Source organism: Chiloscyllium plagiosum, unplaced genomic scaffold (assembly GCF_037043375.1).
Source record: "Chiloscyllium plagiosum isolate Xiang-an unplaced genomic scaffold, Cpla_swu_hap1 HiC_scaffold_12, whole genome shotgun sequence".
In the NCBI taxonomy this organism is placed as follows: Eukaryota; Metazoa; Chordata; class Chondrichthyes; order Orectolobiformes; family Hemiscylliidae; genus Chiloscyllium; species Chiloscyllium plagiosum.
In genome coordinates, this window is record NW_028270150.1 from 3,186,666 (window position 1) to 3,206,054 (window position 19,389).

The 19,389-nt window shown below is 46.7% G+C and overlaps 1 protein-coding gene across 1 annotated transcript in view; it reads right to left on the reverse strand.

The window, feature by feature from the left end:
* trappc10 (trafficking protein particle complex subunit 10) overlaps positions 1 to 19,389 on the reverse strand; it is a 148,300-nt gene that overhangs the window by 57,468 nt on the left and 71,443 nt on the right. The window contains exons 4-12 of the mRNA XM_087992426.1: positions 16,829 to 17,025; positions 16,470 to 16,665; positions 15,545 to 15,656; positions 15,026 to 15,273; positions 13,632 to 13,778; positions 12,419 to 12,533; positions 9,667 to 9,743; positions 6,571 to 6,662; positions 5,476 to 5,616 (exon numbers count right to left, since the gene is read on the reverse strand). Of these exons, the coding sequence (XP_087848552.1) occupies positions 5,476 to 5,616; positions 6,571 to 6,662; positions 9,667 to 9,743; positions 12,419 to 12,533; positions 13,632 to 13,778; positions 15,026 to 15,273; positions 15,545 to 15,656; positions 16,470 to 16,665; positions 16,829 to 17,025 (1,325 nt within the window). The remainder of the gene's footprint in view (positions 1 to 5,475; positions 5,617 to 6,570; positions 6,663 to 9,666; positions 9,744 to 12,418; positions 12,534 to 13,631; positions 13,779 to 15,025; positions 15,274 to 15,544; positions 15,657 to 16,469; positions 16,666 to 16,828; positions 17,026 to 19,389) is intronic.

Below are 19,389 nucleotides of genomic sequence, written 5' to 3' on the forward strand. Positions count from 1 at the left end.
TATCTGCCGCTTCCGGTTGTCAGTTCCAGCTGTCAGTTGCAGTGGCCGGTATATTGGGTCCAGATCGATGGGTTTATTGATTGAATCTGTGGATGAGTGCCATGCCTCTAGGAATTCCCTGGCTGTTCTCTGTTTGGCTTGTCCTATAATAGTAGTATTGTCTATTATTATACTATTATATAGTACTATTATAGGACAAGCCAAACAGAGAACAGCCAGGGAATTCCTAGAGGCACAGCACTCATCCACAGATTCAATCAATAAGCACATCAGCCTGGCCCCAATATACCGGCCACTGCAACGGACAGCTGAAACTGACAACCAGAAGCGGCAGGGACAGGCCACTATAAACGTCGGAGGAAACACCACAGAAGCGCTTCACAGGAGGCTCCCAAGCACTGAGGATGTCACCTAGACAGGGGACGAAACATCTGCAACACAAATTCCCAGCTGGGCGAACAGAACCACAACAACGAGCACCCGAGCTACAAATCTTCACCCAAACTTTGAACACCTACGGGCGAGAGATGCTAAGACAAGCCAGGAAATGGGAATCCTGTGCCAACCGCCTAAGCGCCACATACGAACAACTCCGGTTCCTGCATGAATGCCGAAAGAATCGAATCCTTCCACCATGTGTCAGATACAGACCACCAGTCAACAACCCACAAGCCAGGGACACAGCCAGACAGAACGGATTCAGGATGATCCAGGTAATGATTACAGACGCTCACAACAGACTTCACAGATACAGACAAGAAATTGCGCGCCAAAACTCGTTAATTTCAAAAACCACCAATCAGGAATGGACCCGGACCATAGAACAGGCTGTCACCATAGGACAGAACAGGACAACACACCACAAAAAAACGGCACTAAAAGAAAAAATGGCCAAACTAACACACAACAGAGAGGACACCACAACACACACCTGGGTTAGAAACAATATAGATTAGATTAGATTACTTACAGTGTGGAAACAGGCCCTTTGGCCCAACAAGTCCACACCGCCCCGCCGAAGCGCAACCCACCCATACCCCTACATTTACCCCTTACCTAACACCACGGGCAATTTAGCATGGCCAATTCACCTGACCTGCACATCTTTGGACTGTGGGAGGAAACCGGAGCACCCGGAGGAAACCCACACAGACACGGGGAGAACGTGCAAACTCCACACAGTCAGTCGCCTGAGGCGGGAATTGAACCCGGGTCTCTGGCGCAGTGAGGCAGCAGTACTAACCACTGTGCCGCCGATAACCTCTCCCACAGACAGCTCACAGACACGGAAAGAACAATACTGGCCAAGGGACTCAACTACAACCACAGGGACGCCATGACAGCAGACTTCCTAGCAGCACTAGAATGCACACTCAGGAACAATGGACTGACAGAAGAGACACAACAAACAGTGAGACAAAGTATCGTACGCCCGATAACAAGGAAAAGACAAACACATAACCTCAACACCAAGGAGAGGGAAGCACTAAAATCACTAAGAAATGATAAGAACATAATCATACTACCAGCAGACAAAGGCAGAATGAGGTCATCCTGGACAAAGCAGAGTACACCCAAAAAGCACAACAATTACTTGCAGATACCAACACCTCCCAAAAGAGAGAGTTTGACCCCACCCCACAGCTCACCAATAGGATAAATAACACACTGAGGAACCTACAAAAAAACGGACAGATAACGAGGTCAGACCTACAAAGAATGAAACCTGAAAGCAACAACACCCCCAGATTCTATGGACTACCTAAAGTGCACAAACCAGACACCCCACTCAGACCATAGTATCACTACCAGGAACACCATCACACAAACTAGCTAAAGAACTACAGCAGAAACTGAAACACCTGATCAGCGGATCCAGACAATCTATACAATCAACACAGGAATTCTTGGACATCATCAGAAATATACACACAGACAAGGAAGAAACTATGGTCTCATTCGATGTAACGGCACTGTTCACCTCTATTGACCAAACCCTAGCCAGAGAAACAATAGCCAACCTGCTGGACATACAGAACAGACAACAGGATGGTGAACCTATCAACAAAGACGGCATACTTAAACTACTGGACCTGTGCCTCACAACACACTTCACATTCAACAACCAGATATACGAACAAATCAACGGAACACCCATGGGATCACCAATCTCGGGACTCATAGCAGAAGCAGTAATGCAAAGGTTAGAACAAACAGTCTTACCGCAAATTCAACCCAAACTCTGGGTCAGATATGTGGATGACACCTTTGTAATCATTAAAAACACAGAAATAGAGAACACACACCGGATCATCAACGCCACACTCACAGGAATCTGATTCACTAGAGAGGGAGAAAAGGATAACCAACTCCCATTCCTAGACGTGATGGTACAGAGAACACCGAACAGAGAATTCACCACTAAGGTACACAGGAAAGCCACACACACAGACCAAGATCTAAACTATGAAAGCAACCACCCCAACACACACAAAAGAAGTTGCATCAAGACACTGTTCAAAAGGGCCACAACACACTGCAGCACACCAGAACTGCAAAAAGAGGAAGAAGAACACCTATACAATGTATTCGCCAAAAACGGATACCCCCGCAATTTCATCAACAGATGCCTAAGGGAAAGACAACGGAACGAGGACATGCCGCAACCCAAAGGACTAGCCACACTACCATACATCAGGAGCATTTCAGAACTGACAGCCGGACTACTGCGACCACTAGGACTCATAACAGCACACAAACCAACAGCCACCCTCAGACAACAACTCACCAGGACGAAGGACCCGATACCCAGCATGAGCAAAACCAATGTAGTGTACAAAATCCCATGCAAGGACTGCACAAAACACTACATAGGACAAACAGGAAAACAGCTAACGATCCGCATCCATGAACACCAACTAGCCACGAAACGACATGACCAGCTATCCTTAGTAGCCACACACTCCGATGACAAGCAACATGAATTCGACTGGGACAACACTACTATTATAGGACAAGCCAAACAGAGAACAGCCAGGGAATTCCTAGAGGCACGGCACTCATCCACAGATTCAATCAATAAGCACATCGATCTGCCCCCAATATACCGGCCACTGCAGCGGACAGCTGGAACTGACAACCGGAAGCGGCAGATACAAATCACTACAAATACCGGAGGAAACATCACAGAAGCGCTTCACAGGAGGCTCCCAAGCACTGAGGATGTCACCTAGACAGGGGACAAAACGTCTGCAACACAAATTCCCAGCTCGGCGAACAGAACTACAACACCAAACTACACTAATCCCATTTGCCCACACTTGGCCCATAGCTTCTAGGTTCTGGCTTTTTAACTGCTCATCTACGTCTTGTATCCCTCAATCAGACCCCCCCACCCCAGCCTCCTGTGCTCCAGGGAAAACGAACTCAGTCTATCAAGTCTCTCCTCATAACTTGAGATTTCCCATCCCAGGCAACATCCTGATGATTCTCCTCTGCCCGTTTTCCAGTGCAATCACATCCTTCTGATAGTGTGGTGACCACAACTGCAGACATTATTCCATCTGTGGTCTAACCTATGTTTTAGAAAGTGTAACATGACTTCCTTACTCCTCTATTCTACGCCCAGCTCATGAAGGCAAGCATCCTGTAACCTTTCTTCGTCACCCTGTCTCCCGGTGCTGACACCTTCAGGGATCTATGGACTTGTACACCAAGGTCCCTTTGTTCCTCAATATTCCCTGGGGATCTATCATTCATTGTGTATATCATTCTCTTGTTAGACCTCCCAAAATGCATCACCTCACCCTCATCAGATGGAACTAAATTCCATTGGCCATTGCTCTGTTGGATTTTCCAGCTGATCAATGTAAGCCTATAGCCTGAGACCATCCTCTTGTTATCAACAACAATTTTTACCTTATCTACAAACTTACTAATTACACCCTTTCCCTTCACACCCAGCATGGGACCCAGCACTGATCCCTGTGGTACACCTCTGGTCACAGGCTTCCAATTACAAACACAACTCCCCCACTTTGTCTCTAATTTACAGCCAATTTTGGATCCAGTTGCCACTTACATTTTGGACTAGCCTTCTATATGGGACCTTTTCCTTACTAAGGCCATGTAAACCATATCAACCATACCACATTCATCAATGTACTGAGGTACTGTTTCAAAATACTCAGTCAAATTAGCCAGACAGGATCTCCCTCTAACAAATCCGTGCTGACCATCCCTGATTAACCCTGTGCATCAGAATGTATTCCAATAATTTCCCTTACAAGGGCATCAGATTAAAGAACAGTACAGCACAGGAATAAACTAATCCCTTCTGCCTGCCCTTGGTCCATATCCCTCCATTCTGTGCTTATCTACAAGTCTCTGAAATGCCCATAACATATCTGCCTCCAACACCACCCCAGCAGTGCGCTCCAGACTCCTCCCACTCCCTGTGTAAAAAGACATGTCCCTCACATCTCCTTTGAACTTGCCCCCTCTCATTTAAATGCATGCCCCTAGTTTTAGACATTTCAACTTTGGAAACAAGATTCTGCCCATCAACCCTACCTACACATCTCATATTTTTATAAACTTCCATCAAGTCACCCCACAGCCTCCATTGCTCCAGAAAAAACAACCTGAGTTTTTTTCCAGCCTCTCCTTGTAGCTCATATCCTCTAATCCGGCCAGCAGCCTGGTAAACCTCTTCTGCACCCTCTCCTAGGCCTCCACATTCTTCCTGTAATGTGGTGATCAGAATTGAACATAATACTCTATGTGTGGCCCAACCAAAGTCTAATAAAACTGCAACATGATGTCCTGATTCTTGTACTCAAGTCCCTGACCAATACAGGTAAGCAAGCCATACACCTTCTTTCCTACCCTATCTACTTGCGTGGCCACTTTCAGGGAGCTATGGACTTGAACCCCAAGATCCCTCTGTACATCAATGGTGTTCAGGGTCCTGCCATTAACTGTATACTTTTCCCCAACATTTGATCTCCCAAAGTGCAGCACCTCACACTTACCCGGCTTAAACTCCATCTGCCACTTCTCTGCCCATATCTGCAACTGATCCATATCCCGCTGTATCCTTTGACAACCTTCGACACTATCCACAACTCCACTGACGTTTCTACCATCTGCAAACTTACTAACCCACCCATCCACATTTTCATCCAAGTTGTTCACATATATCACAAAAGCCGTGCTGAACATTAGCTAATCTGGCACTTCACCTACGGCCACTGAAGTATTAAGTATCTTGGCCAGCACCCAGCAATCTCCACCCTGCCACCTATAGCAGCCTCAGGGAGTTGGCAGATGACTTTAGTTGGGGTTTGGAGGAGGGGGGAGGGTAATTGAGACAGAGTGGATGAGCTGAGAGAGTTGGGTGTGGTTATGAGTTGATAGTGTGACCGTGTTTGTGAGCAATGTCCCTGACAGACAGCGGAGTGTACAGAAGGATACTTTTGGGTCTGCTGAAGCTGTTTCTGACACTCAGCCAGTTGTTTCCTGGTATGGGCGGTTAGCAAGCTCCAGCCCTCAGTCTGGTACGTCTTCAGTGCCTCCTGGAGGTACAGTGACGCTTTCTGCGGCTCCCCTTTATGCCTATAAACAGAGAAACAAAATGACCAGATTCTAGACCATTAAACCAAGAAGAAATTGCTTTTATAGCAGAGCAAGATTTCAGAATTCTGGCTCATCCCCCGTTCCCCCAAGTCGTATTAATCTCTTTCCACCCTGCTTAGCCCACTCCAGAGCAGTTTACACCAGCTCAGAGAGCTTCTTGAAGATTGACTGTAGGATTGGGGTGGGGCAATCCCGGGTGAGTCAATGTGAATTCTGGGGGAAGTTTGGGGTAAACAGACAGAATCTGTGTGATCACGGCTCTCAGATCTCACAGCCATCACCATCGGGGGATTGCAGGCAGCCCATGCAGGGTTATCATTCATTGGAAGAAAGCAGAGGTAACATTTTGAGTTCAGTGACGGGCCTGAGCAAAAGTCAGTAGATCCAAAACATTAACAAATGCTGCCAGATCTGCTGCATTGCTCCAGTAATTTCCGTTTTTGTTTCTGATATCTAGCATCTGTAGTTCTTGATTTTATTTTATAGGTTTAACTTTCCTACAGGGGCAAAAGTGGGTACTGCAGATGCTGGAAATCAGAGTATAGATCAGAGTGGTGCTGGAAAAGCACAGCAGGTCAGGCAGCATCCGAGGAGCAGGAAAATTGACATTGCAGGCAGGAACCCTTCATCAGGAATGGAGAGTGGGGCAAGGAGTTGGGAGGGAAGGGGGTGGGGAGACACCGGAAGCTGCGGATGGTAAGGGGGTAACTTGGGGAGCTGGGGAGGGGGGTTGAGGGGAAGCTCTGTGGAGGTCTCTCCCTTTCCAAGAGCCAGCTATTCATTCCCCCTTCGGCCTGAACCATTCCTATCACAACGTGCTGCTTCCTGACACACCGAGACTGTCACTCTGCTCCATTTGGTCACAGACACCACAGCAGGAAGCCCAGGCCATCGCGCGTTGGGATAGCTCGTTCTAGAACACTCCATACGTACATGTAGAAGTCCGCAAGATCCTTCCCTAGCAGCTGAGCCGAGCGGTTCTGTACAATGGTTTTGTACATATCGAAGGCAGTGAGAGACAGCTCCTAGAGGCACGGAGAAGACAGAGAGAGAGATTACTGAATAGACAAACACAATGGCCACGCAGCCTATCCCCATCTCCCCCCCAGCCCGCCCTATACCCCCACGCCCAGGATCACCCTGTACCCTCGATGCCCACACATGGGATCACCCTGTGCCATTTACTCCCAGATCCTTCCTGTATCCATTCCACAGGTCCACACACCCAGCATCCCTTACCCTATAAACTCATCTCAAGTGGAGCTCACACTGACACTAACAGCCCCAACACCATTCAGAGCTGCAGAGAGATGATGATGATTAAACTGAAAGGACAGGAGAATGATTAGAAACACAGAGTTCAGCTCGTTCTGGGCACTGTGCTGACTGTTAACTGTCTGAGTATGATCTGCACGTGCCCAACCTGGAAAAGTGACCAAGCTGCCAGCCAAGTCAGACTGTGGCACCAAAACACACACTGATCAAGTTCAGCATTTCTGACACACTCTAATTCCTACCCCATTGGCTGCAGCTACACAGTCCAGAGACAGGCACCAAGACAGAGAGAGTGTGCAAGTGTGAGAGAGACATGCACGCACGCACGCACACACACACACAAGCACAGAGAGGGACACACAAAGGCACGTACAGAAACTTCACGGCGTCTGGAGTCAATGTTGAGGACTCACAGGTAACTCCCTCCTCACTATATATCACTGTGTCACCATCTCTGCTCGAACAGGGATTGTGATCATGGTGCCTGAGACAGTCCAGTCTGTTGGAGATTATGTGGGGTGAAGACATGCCTTTGTTTGCCTCCAGTTTTGATTGTGGATTGAAATGGGAAAAAGAATGTGGAAGAACCAAAGACTGGTCAGAGTCCTACAGCACGGAGACAGGCCCTTTGGCCCAAACTGGTCCATGCTGACCAAAATGTCCATCCACACTAACCCCATTTCCCTGCGCTTGGCCCATATCCTTCTAAACCTGCCCTGTCCATGTATTTATTCAAAGGCCTTTTAACTGTTGTTAATGTTTCCGCCTCAACCACTTCCGCTGGCAGCTCATTCCATCTGCGTACCACCCTCTGGGTAAAAAGGTTGTCCCTCAGGTTCCCTTTTATTCTTTCCCCTCGAACCTTAAACTGATGCCAGCTACTCCTCAATTTCCCAACCCTGGGGAAAAAGACTGAGTGCATTCACCCTGTCTATGCCTCTCATGATCTTGAACACTTGTATAAAGTCCCCCCTCAGGTCTCCTATGCTCTAAAGAAAAAAGTCCTCGCTTGTCTAATCTCTCCCTATAACTCAGTCCCTTGGGTCCTGGCAACATCCTGGTAAATTTCTTCTGCACTCTTTCCAGTTTAATAACATCCTTCCTATAGCAAGGTGACCAAAACTGAACACAATACTCCAAGTGCAGCCTCACCAGCATCTTGTATAACTGCAACATAACTTCCCAACTTCTATACTCCATGCCCTGACTGATGAAGGCCAGTGTGCCAAAACTCTCCTTCACTGTCCTGTCTACCTGGGACTCCACTTTCAGAGAACTGTGCACCTAAACTCTAAGGTGTCTCTGTTCCCAATATACCCCTTAAGGCCCTACCATTCACCATGAAACTGCTACCAGGCTGTCTTCACCCATAACATCCACGACTTTAATTCCCCTTTTTGTCCATCTGTGTGTGCTGTGGGAGTTTGTAAGTGGGAGAGAACTTTGTAGACATTTCAGACTTGTTTATCAGTAGTTTGAATCTATTTATAGTAATTAATTGTAATTCCTCTAATGTGCCTGTATATGGTCTGTACTTATTGTCAACAGGTGTCTGAAAGGCAGGTACATTCGGGAGTTACACATACTTCTAAAAATCTTTCAATTTGCAGCAGGATTCTGGGAATAACGGGGCATAATTTCCATTGTGTTACCCCAGTGAGTGAACATTGACCCTGGAACATATGAAATCTCGTGTCTTCAGGTTAAACATGGACAAGGAAACCTCCTGCTGATTACCACGTACTGTCCTCCCTCAGCTGATGAATCAGTTCTCCTCCATGAGAAAGCACTGAGGGTGGCAAGGACACAGGGTGTCCTCTGGGTGGGGGATTTCAATGTCCACCACCAAGAGTGGCTCGGCAACAGCACTCCTGATCGAGCTGGTCGGGTCCGAAAGGACATCGCTGCTAGACTGGGTCTGCGGCAGGTGGGGAGGGAACCAACTAGAGGGAGAAACATACCTGACCTCATCCTTACCAATTGCTGGATGCAGATGACAGTATCCACAGCCGCAGAGCTGTACTCCAACACAATTTGTAACCTCATGGCCTGCATACCCCCCCACCCCCCCTCAACCATTACCATCAAGCCAGGGCATCGACCCGGGTTCAATGGAGAGTGCAGGAGGGCATGCCAGGAGCAGCACCAGGTATACCAAAATGTGAGGTGTCAACCTGGTGAAGCCACTAAACAATACCATGCACATGCCAAACAGCATAAGCAGCAAATGATAGACAGAGCTAAGAGACCCCACAACCAACGAATCAGATCCAGCCTGGAGTCCTGCCACATCCAGTCATGAATGGTAGTGGAGAATTAAACCACTCAGTGGAGGAGGAGCCTCCACATATATCCCCACCCTCAATGACAGAAGAGCCCAACACATCAGTGTAAAATGTAAGGCTGAAATTTTCACAGCAATCTTCAGCCAGAAGTGCTGAGTGGGCATTCTGATGAGAGTAACTCACCTCCTGACTCTTGACAGCCTGTCCACCATCCCCAAGGCACAAGTCAGGAGGGTGATGGAATACTCCCCACTTCCCTGGATGGGGCAGCTCCAACAACACACAAGAAGCTTGACACTGTCCAGGATAAAACAGCCCACTTGATTGGCACCATATCCACAAGTATCCCGTCCCTCCACCAGCGACACTCATTTGCACAGTGAGCAGGATCACAGACAAGGTACCCTCCCAACCACCCTTACACCCACACTCAATCTCACCAGGGCCTACTTTGTAAGAGCATTCTCACCAAATAATGCTTTTCAAATGCCTCGACAGACGACAGTGCTTCATTCAGTGTCTTATATGGACTCTGTGGGCTGTTTGCTGAAAGAGAGCACAGCAAGTGATATCAGTCTTTTGCTTATATTGAGGTAGTAAAGACAAGCTGCATTTAAATGTTTACAGGTTTCTAAAATCGACATAATCATCCTGGGAGTCATCTGCCCCAGAGTCTCCGTTTGTCCCTTGCGATTGCACAGCCTCCCAGCACACGGAGGACAATTTCTGATCCTACTTTAATCTCAGCTACCTCCCTCTCATCAAGATGCCTTGCAGTCACATTCCTGATATCTATGCTCTTCACATCTTGACTCTGCCTAGGAGAGAGAGAACACACTAAAAGCCCTGTATAATCCCACAACTCAGTGCATCCCCCAGGGAATGATCTTTTCATGATACACAGCTGGACATTGTAAATCCTTCCCGCATTTATCCCAGTGTTATAAAATGGCTTCCAGCAGGGGCCACCTCATTGGTTGTCCCTGAGCTGGAGGATTACATCTGCAATGGGTCATGTTTCTCCCATGAGTCTTCATGTGACTGAACAGGTTGATCTCAACAGGAAAATCTTTGGGCGCATGGGGCAGTGAGACGCAGAGAGCAGGATTTGCTTCCTTATCTTCCTGTCTCTGCCTCATCATTAAGGGTTTTAGACTCAAATTGGACAAGTTGTTGATGTCTTGAACAACCAGAAACAAACTCCTTTCTGTCATCAATTTCCAAGCTGCTGAACTTCAGGGACAGCCACAGATAATCTTTGGACATTTTCTTTGTCTTCCCCTGACATTGGCTGTGTAAGGATTGAGAAACCGAGACAGACAGTTTCAGACTATGAGTACACAGTGTCAGCCCATCCAAGTTGATTTTGCAGGAGTTTTCCCTGAGTGCTTGTGGAACTGGTTTCAAGAGGCACACTAACGCTTGCTCAGATGCAAGAGAGACATTTCTCTAATTCTCTTGTGTGTCACAGACAAGCAGAGCAGGTCCCACAATAGAGCAGATGTTAGTGATGACCACGGTTCCGTACACGAGGACTGTTACTGACACTTGGAAATATTTGTTGCAAAAAACTCACAGCCGTAGCTTGTAAAAGAGAGACATACAAGATAATCAGAGGGTTAGATAGGGTGGACAGTGAGAGCTTTTTTCCAAGTATGGGGACAGCAAACACGAGGGGACACAACTTTAAAGTGAGGGGAGATAGGTATAAGTCAGATGTCAGAGATAGTTTCTTTACTCAGAGAGTAGTAAGGGTATGGAATGCTTTGCCTGCAACGGTAGTAGATTCGCCAAGTTTAAGTGCATTTAAGTCGTCATTGGACAAGCATATGGACGTACATGGAATAGTGTAGGTTAGATGGGCTTCAGATTAGTATGACAGGGCGGCACAACATCGAGGGCCGAAGGGCCTGTACTGCGCTGGAATGTTCTAATGTTCTAAGATTGAAGTTACTCAGCTGACCTGGAGTTGGATCTCCTTTCAGATAAAAGCTTGCCAAGATCTGAGAAGTATTCCAACATATTCCAGAGTTTCTCGGTCAATGAGAGACTGACCAGGTCTGAATTGATGCAAGTTTTGTTTCAGTAACATTCAAGGAAAGGTCATGTGTCTTCTGTACAGAAATGTCGATATAGAGGGTGGATTATAAATCCAGTGTAGAGTGGACACCAACACTGCAGTCACCCCAAAGTGGGGATCAGGTAAGTCCATGATGATCAATTCAGTTTTGACAAGAAGAGGATTAAGTTAGAGGTTTCCATAATTCACACTGACACCAGAGGACTGTCGATCTAAAATAGAATGCATATGAATTGTACAGTCACTAGGTGTTAATGTCAAAGACTGTACAGCAGGAAGATAAGATTTGTCTGTAGGGTCTAAGGAAGTGTCATCGGACTTGAAATGTTAACTCTGCCTTCTCTCCACGAATGCTGCCAGACCTGCTGAGTTTTGGCAGTGATTTCTGTTTTTGTTTCAGATCTCCAGCACCCGCAGTTCATTGTTTTATCTTGTCTATAGGTGCTGGGTGTTTGCTCAGGGGTAAGTCTAAAAGATGTGCGAATTTTGATGCTGAGCCACTTACCCATATGGCCGATACAATCATTGCAAAGGAGTGCTGCATTACTGAGTGTCCCCACAAGAGACCGCTGCAGCACACCGAGTACAGCCTAGCAACACCAGTCAAGGACAGCTGATATGAAACAATCCCAGTGTGATAGCAAATCTTCAACCAGGTGAACAAGGAGCTGGAGTTGGTGTCTCAGCCCCTTGAGCCTACTCTGCGAGTGGCTAATCTAACTGCAACCTCAAATCTACATTCCCACCTAACCCTGATCACCTTTGAACACCCCTTTGATTAACAAGGGTCTATCTGCCTTGACTATACAATGGCCCTGCTGTCGATCATCCTCAGAGTAAAATAAACGTCCTTATTTCCATCTCATATGAGAAATCCCTTATTTTGAAACAGTTATCCCAATCCCAGTCTTTCCCACAATTTGATACATCCTTTCAGCACCTGCAGATAGGACTCTGTCTGCTCATTGGATCTCACTGCTGAATCCAGCATTCATTCCCAGGTAGGATCATCTCAGTCAGCCCCACTCACATCAAAATTCATCACTTTGTTCAAACCCAATACCTACACAAGCAGTGAGAGTGAGAGAGTGGCCTATGCCACTAGGGCAAGAGATAGAAAACACTTCAGGGGACTATTTACCGGTTTCAGGATGCTCAGATCCCAGTCCTGCCAACACATCCACTGTCCGGTTCAGCTCTTCGGAATTTGGTCCTCTCTTCGAGATCAGGCCACACAAGTAACCCAGAGACTGCAGCTGATGGATTACAGATTTTAGACCAGGTTAGTGCAATGTCACATACACACAGCATTGTCTAAGTAAACGAGCCACCGCCCTGTATTTCCAGATGGATTCCAAGAGGCCTTTGAACAGGATGCTGCCCCAGTCCATTAGGAGATAAATGCAGTACACCATGAGGCAACGGCAGATTGAGGAGACATCACTGGGCAGTGAGGGAGAAGCTGAGAGATGGTCACCCACCTGGAGACTACTGTCTTCTCACCTCTTGGCTCACTCAGACACCTGTCGCACTATCCTCACAGGGTCTAGGCTCACGTTAGGCAATGACCAACTCCCAGCATTCCCCTCCTATCCCTGAGCCATCACCCCCACCCAGCTGCCTCCTCAGCAACATGCCCCATCGCCCCTAACCAGAGGGCAGTGGGGGAGGGGGGGGGGGGGGGGGGGGGGGGGGGGGGGAAGAATGTTGCTCATGTTCCTGGATGTAGGCTGTGGGAGCTAGTCAGTGGTAACAGCTAATCCCTGATTGTCCTTTCGAAGATGGTGGCGAACTGCCTTCCTGAACTGTCCCACAGCTGGAAGGACACCTACTGGGTTTTAATGCTGCTTTTTGATAAACAGCTCAGCCATTTCAGAAAGCAGTTCACAGTCAACCACATTGCTGTGGGTCTGGAGTTACGTGTAAATTGAACCAGACAAAGGCAAAAGGATTAGCCAACCTTAATCCCATCTCAGGTTTCCTTCCCTAAAGAACACTGGAGAACCAGAAGGTTTGTTAACTGGTTCATGTTAATGGGACCAGTGTTTTATTGATTGAATCTGCCTTGTGGGATTCAATCCCAGGTCCCGGTGCATTAGTGAGAGCCTCTGGATTACTGGTCCAGTGACAGTACCACTATAGGACATCCTGACCATCAATGCTTCATAAACATTAAGAATTAATATTAGAAATAATTATTACTCCTAGTGTTGATTTAGATCATTTCAGCACATCATTACCACATTGCGAATCCATCCTCATTAGTATGTTAATCTCATGGCTCTAGAATGTGGGTTTGTAACCCCAACCGGATAAGGAGTTCTGTTCACTCAGCTACTGAGTCACTGAAGTACCTTTTCTGTAGCGTAACTCCAAAGTCCGACAGTGTGGCAGTAATTACTTTCCAGCTGGACTTGATCACAACAGCCTTCAATTCTCTGCAGGACCTCAAGGCAGCTCAAGAAGACCCAACAATCCAGGGCACCGCCTGGAACAGAGACCTGAACAGGGAACAGACAGGTCACTGGGTCACAGAATATTCAGCATCAAGGAGGAGGCCACTCTGCCCATTGTAACTCTGCTTAAAGATCAACAAGGTCATCCAAATGTGGAACTACAGGAGATGGGAGAGATACTAAAATATTGAAGACATGGAGGCTCAGGAACTTTGAGAAATAAATATTGATGTCTTGAAAACATTCCATATTACAGAAAAGGAGGTGCTGAAGGTCTTAAAAAACATAAAAGATAGATAAATCTCCGGGACCTGATCAAGTGTATTCCAGGATGTTGTGGGACTTTAGGGAGGAAATTGTGGGGCCCCTAGCAAGAATATTTTTGTCATCTATAACCACGAATGAGGTGTCAGAGGAAGGCTAATGTTGTGCCTTCAGTTAAGAAAGGCCGTAAGGGCAGCCTGAGGACTACAGACCAGTGAGAGGGACATTACTGATAAGTCATTGGAGGGGATTCTGAGAGATGGGATTTACAGAGACAAGGACTGATTAGGGATAGTCAGCATGGCTGTGTGGGAGGGAACTCATCTCTCACAAGCCTGATTGAGTTTTTTGAGGACATAACAAAAATATTGATACACGGAGAGGGGTAGACGTTGTTTACCTGGACTTTAGTAAAGTCTTTGATAAGGTTCTGCATGGTAAACACAGTAAAATTAGACCAGGAGAGACTCCGGGTGATCTTGCCAAATTGGCTCGAGGTTTGGAGACAGAGAATGGTGGTGGAGGGTTATTTTTGGATTGTTTGTAATTTATATGTATGATTTGGATGAGAATTTAGGAGGCATGGTTAGTAAGTTTGCACATGATGTCAAAATTGGTGGTATCGTGGACAGTGAAGCAGGCAGCCTTAGATTATAGAGATTAAGTTCAATGTTTTCCCTGAGGGGGTCTTGAGCCTTTGGAACTCTCTTCCTGAAAACACAGGGAAGCAGACTGCTTGAATATTTTGAAGTTCCTTAATGATGAATTCTATCACTTTCTCTGTGACAGTAAGCTAAACGGCGTATAAATTTCTGTTTCTTGTTGTCTCCCTCTATTTTGGATAAAGGACATACACTCACTACTTTCCAATCTAATGGAGTCTTCCCAAACTCTGACATCAACTGTTCCATTCAACTGCATTACTGGAGAATAAGAAAATCCTGAGACCTCAACATCAACTTTATTTTCAATGATAGTCTAGTGAGGGATATGGGAAGACAAAGCGGAGATGCCAGTGTGGGCAGTACCTCCAGCAGCTTTAGCTCCTGGACACAGTTGTGAAGAAGCTCAAGGGCTCGCTGTGCTACCTCCCATGGTCTCTGCAGGAAGACGAGCAGAGTGCACTGCCTTGAGAACAGATAGCTACGCAGATCCAGCAGTGTGGCTTTGTTCTTCTGGATCAGCTCCCTCTTCTCCATGTCGATCGGTTTGCGAAGCACCAACCCATTCCAGCTTCGAACTGGCTGGCAGAAAGAGGTCAGCCAATTGGCTCCATCTGAAATACAAGGGAACAGATGCAAACATCAGACAGGTCAGTATTAGGCAGGTTTATCCAGATAACCAGATGAAGAACGAGACAAGCAGAGGTCATATTTAGCTGCAACATGTGGTTTATCTGTTGCACATGCGTTCTCTCTCTCATACTCATTTCCTTCACCACTCAGGACTGAAGCTACTTTTGAGAACCTTTAGCTGTTAGTAGGGAGCTGTGTCAGTTGTGGACAGTTCAGGAATCTTTCTATGCTTAACTGGAGAAAGCCACTCACCTCCCGCACCATAGTTGACCACATACTGTGTGAAGAGTGCATCAAGTTCATCGTACTGCACCAGGGCATCTTCAAACTGTTGCAGCATCTCGAACACAAAGGCTAACTCCTCCTTCACAAGAATCAGAAACATTATCAATGAAGCTGAACACGCACACGATTCCCTGTCACCTTTGTACAGGACACACAACAACTGCTCTGTACTGCTGGAGGGAGTCTATAGGGACTGTAACAGTGTGCTGCCTACAGAGTAAACATTCCTCACATCTCAGGGATGTGGGGAAAGGAGGAAGAGAAAAAAAGAGAGAAAGAGACAGAGAGATGGGAGGGGAAAGAGACAGAGACACACAGAGTCATAGAGTCACACAGTGCAGAAAAAGACCCTTCAGTCCAACTCATCCACATCAGACATCCCAATCTGATCTAGTCCCACTTGCCAGCAACCAGCCCATATCCCTCCAAGCCCTTCTTATTCATATACCCGTCCAGATGCATTTTAAATCTTTTAACTGTACCAGCCTCTCTCACTTCCTCTGGCATCTCATTCCAGACACACACGACCCTCTGCATGAGAAAGTTACCCCTTAGGTCCCTTTTAAATCTTTCCCCTCTCACCTGAAAGAGCGAGACAAGAAGGGAGGGGGCGAGGGCCACAGAAAGAGGGACAGAGAATGTGCTTCCTCTGGAGTGAAAGGGAGAGATAAGCCTACAGTAGGTCACTGCTCACATTCCTCTCTTCCCTTCATTAAGCTTTGCTGGAAAAGGTGGGCACTACAGGCCTCATGCAGGGCTCCATGATAGCTCCTGCTCCCAGTGAAACAGTGTGGCTGCTTCAGTCAAACAGCAACAGGCCGACAGGCAACCTTTCCCTCTTTTGGCAACGGAGAGATTCCAAATGAACTGTCTGAGACTCAGGCAGCCATACCTGAACCATGAAATATTCACAGAAACTCCAGCCGGCTTCTGTCCTCTTTTCTCTCATTGTTCTCATGTCATCCTCAAACTTGCCCAGGTTCTTGGTAAATGACATAAGCAGCAGAGTGCGGAGCTTTGTGAAGAACGCATTCCAGGATTCCTGAGTGCGGGAAGAATCCTTCAGGGGATCTGTCAGCACCACACATCTGTCACAGAAAATGACAAGTCAGAAAGAGCGACACAAGCTTGGGTGTAATGTCAGACAGACTCTCCGCTGACTGTAGACATGGATAGATTAGGAAGTTACAGGCGGAGGAATCATGGGGGAGTGAGGTTGAAATGAGAGTGAGAAATGGTGGATTCCACTACCTGTCACTTTGTTTGTTGCAGAAGTCATTTCTGATCTTGTCAACGATCGATGTCCTGGGGAGAATGTTGGTTTTATTCTTTTTTTTGGCATCACTCTCCACGACAACAATCAGCCAATCAGAGCTGCTGTAAGCTTTTAAAATGTTTTGCCATTTTGTGATCTCATCCTTCGCTGTTGCTTTGTAAACCTCAGTGTCCTAGAACATTCAAATTGAAGAACAGGTTTCACATATCACACAGGGACAGGACTGCACAGCCCAGCCATTACCTCTGGGCATTGTCTCTCACACAGCCAAGGGTCTGTGCGCAAGAGTCAACTAATTAGTTACCACCTCCTGCTCCAGTACAATCTGTAACCTCATGGCCCACCATATCCCCCACTCAACCATTACCATCAAGCCAGGGACAAAGAGTGTGGTGCTGGAAAAGCACAGTCAGTCAGGCAGTATCTGACAAGCAGGAGAATTGACATTTCGAGCACAAGCTCTTCATCAGAAATATTCCTGCCAAAAAGCTTCTGCTCGAAACGTCCATTCTCCTGCTCCTGTGCTTTTCCAGCACCACACTCTTCGACTCTGATCGCCAGCATCTGCTGTCCTCACTTTCCTCATCAAGCCAGGGCATCAACCCTGGTTCAATGGAGAGTGCAGGAGGGTATGCCAGGAGCAGCGCCAGGTATACCTAAAAATGAGGTGTCAACCTGGTGAAGCTACCAAATAGGATGAGTTGTGTGCAGAGCATGGAGTCTACCTGAAAATTAGAACTAGGTCATTCAGGAGTGAAGTGAGGAGCATCTTAATTAATCAATGTTTTCAAAACAGTATTAGACAGTCATTAGGGCTAAAGGGACCAGAGGGAGAAAGTGCAGACAGGGGAGTGAATTGGATGATCAGCCATGGCAATATTAAATGGTGGAGCAGGCTCAACCTGGCCTACTCCTGTTATTCTATTTCATTTGTTTTTTATATTTTAGATGGTTCTAATAGCGTAAGGAGACACGGTTAAACAAATCCACAATCAACAGGTCAGATTGAAGCTCTGCAGTCCTGCCACATCCAGTCACAGATGGTGGTGGACAATTAAACAGCTCACTGGGGGCGGCGGCTCCAATAATACCCCAATCCTCAATGATGAAGAGCCCAGCACATCAGGGCAAAAGATGAGGCTGAAGCTTTCACAGGAAATCTTCAGCCAGACGTGCCGAGTGGATGATCCATCTCAGGCTTTTCCGCATTTCAGATCCCAGTCTCCAGCCAATTCAATTCATGCCATGGGACACTGGATACTGCAAAGGCTATTGGCCCTGACAACATTCCAGCAATAGCACTGAAGACTTGTGCTCCAGAACTTGCTGCTCCCTTATCCAAGCTCTGCTAGTACAATTACAACACTAGCATCTATCTGACAATGGGGTAAATTGTCCAGGTACATCCTGTATATAAAAAGCAAGATAAGTCCAATCCAGCCACAGCCGTCTACTCTCAATCATCACTAAAGTGATGGAAGATGTCATCAACAGGGCTATCAAGTAGCACCAGCTCAGTGACACTGACCACACACACATGCACAATATACACAGGTCACTATACTAGTGAGTTTTGAGGAGATTTGTAGCTCAGGTTGAGGTTCTAGGTGTAAGTTTGCTCACTGAGCTGGAAGGTTTGTTTTCAGCATACATCATATTTGGTAACATCAGTGAGCTTCCAGTGAAGCACTGGTATTGGTAACCTACTTTCTATTTATGTGTTTAGGTTTCCTTGGGTTGGTGATGTCAATTTTGTGGTGATGTCAATTTTGTGGTGATGTCAATTTTGTGGTGATGTCAATTTTGTGGTGATGTCATTTCCTGTTCTTTTTTTCAGAGAGTGGTAAATGGGATCCAAGTCGATGTGTTTGTTGAGAGTGTTCCGGTTGAAATGCCATGCCATTGGTGTTTTTGTTTCCCTTCTGTTCTAGGTCTCTATTCATATCCATCAACATCAACCTGGCCATGGAAACACTGACTACACTGTTAGAAGAACCAAACACCACTAACTTCATCAGCAGGGGCAACATCGTCAAGCTAGTGGACCTATGCCTTACCATGGACTTCACCTTCAACAACAAAACCTACAGACAAACGAATGGCACCCATGGGATCTCTGACATCAGGGCTCTAGGCGAAAGTGAGGACTGCAGATGTTGGAGATCAGCGTCAAGATTAGAGTGGTTCTAAAAACACAGCAGGTCAGGCAGCATCCAAGGAGCAGGAAAATCGACGATTCAGGCAAAAACCCTTCATCAGGAATGAACCATCCAATCCAAACTTTGGGTCCGCTATGTGGATGACACATTTGTCACCACTAAACAAAACAAATTAGAGGAAGCCTTCAAGACCATCAATAATACCCTTACTGGCATAAAATTCACTGAAGAGGAGGAAAACAACAAACTGCCATTCCTAGATGTCACAGTAGAGCGAACAGCCAATGGGGAACTTCAAACCAGTGTCTACAGGAAAACAACACAAACAGACCAAACACTGAACTACAGAAGCAATTATCCCAACACCCACAAACGAA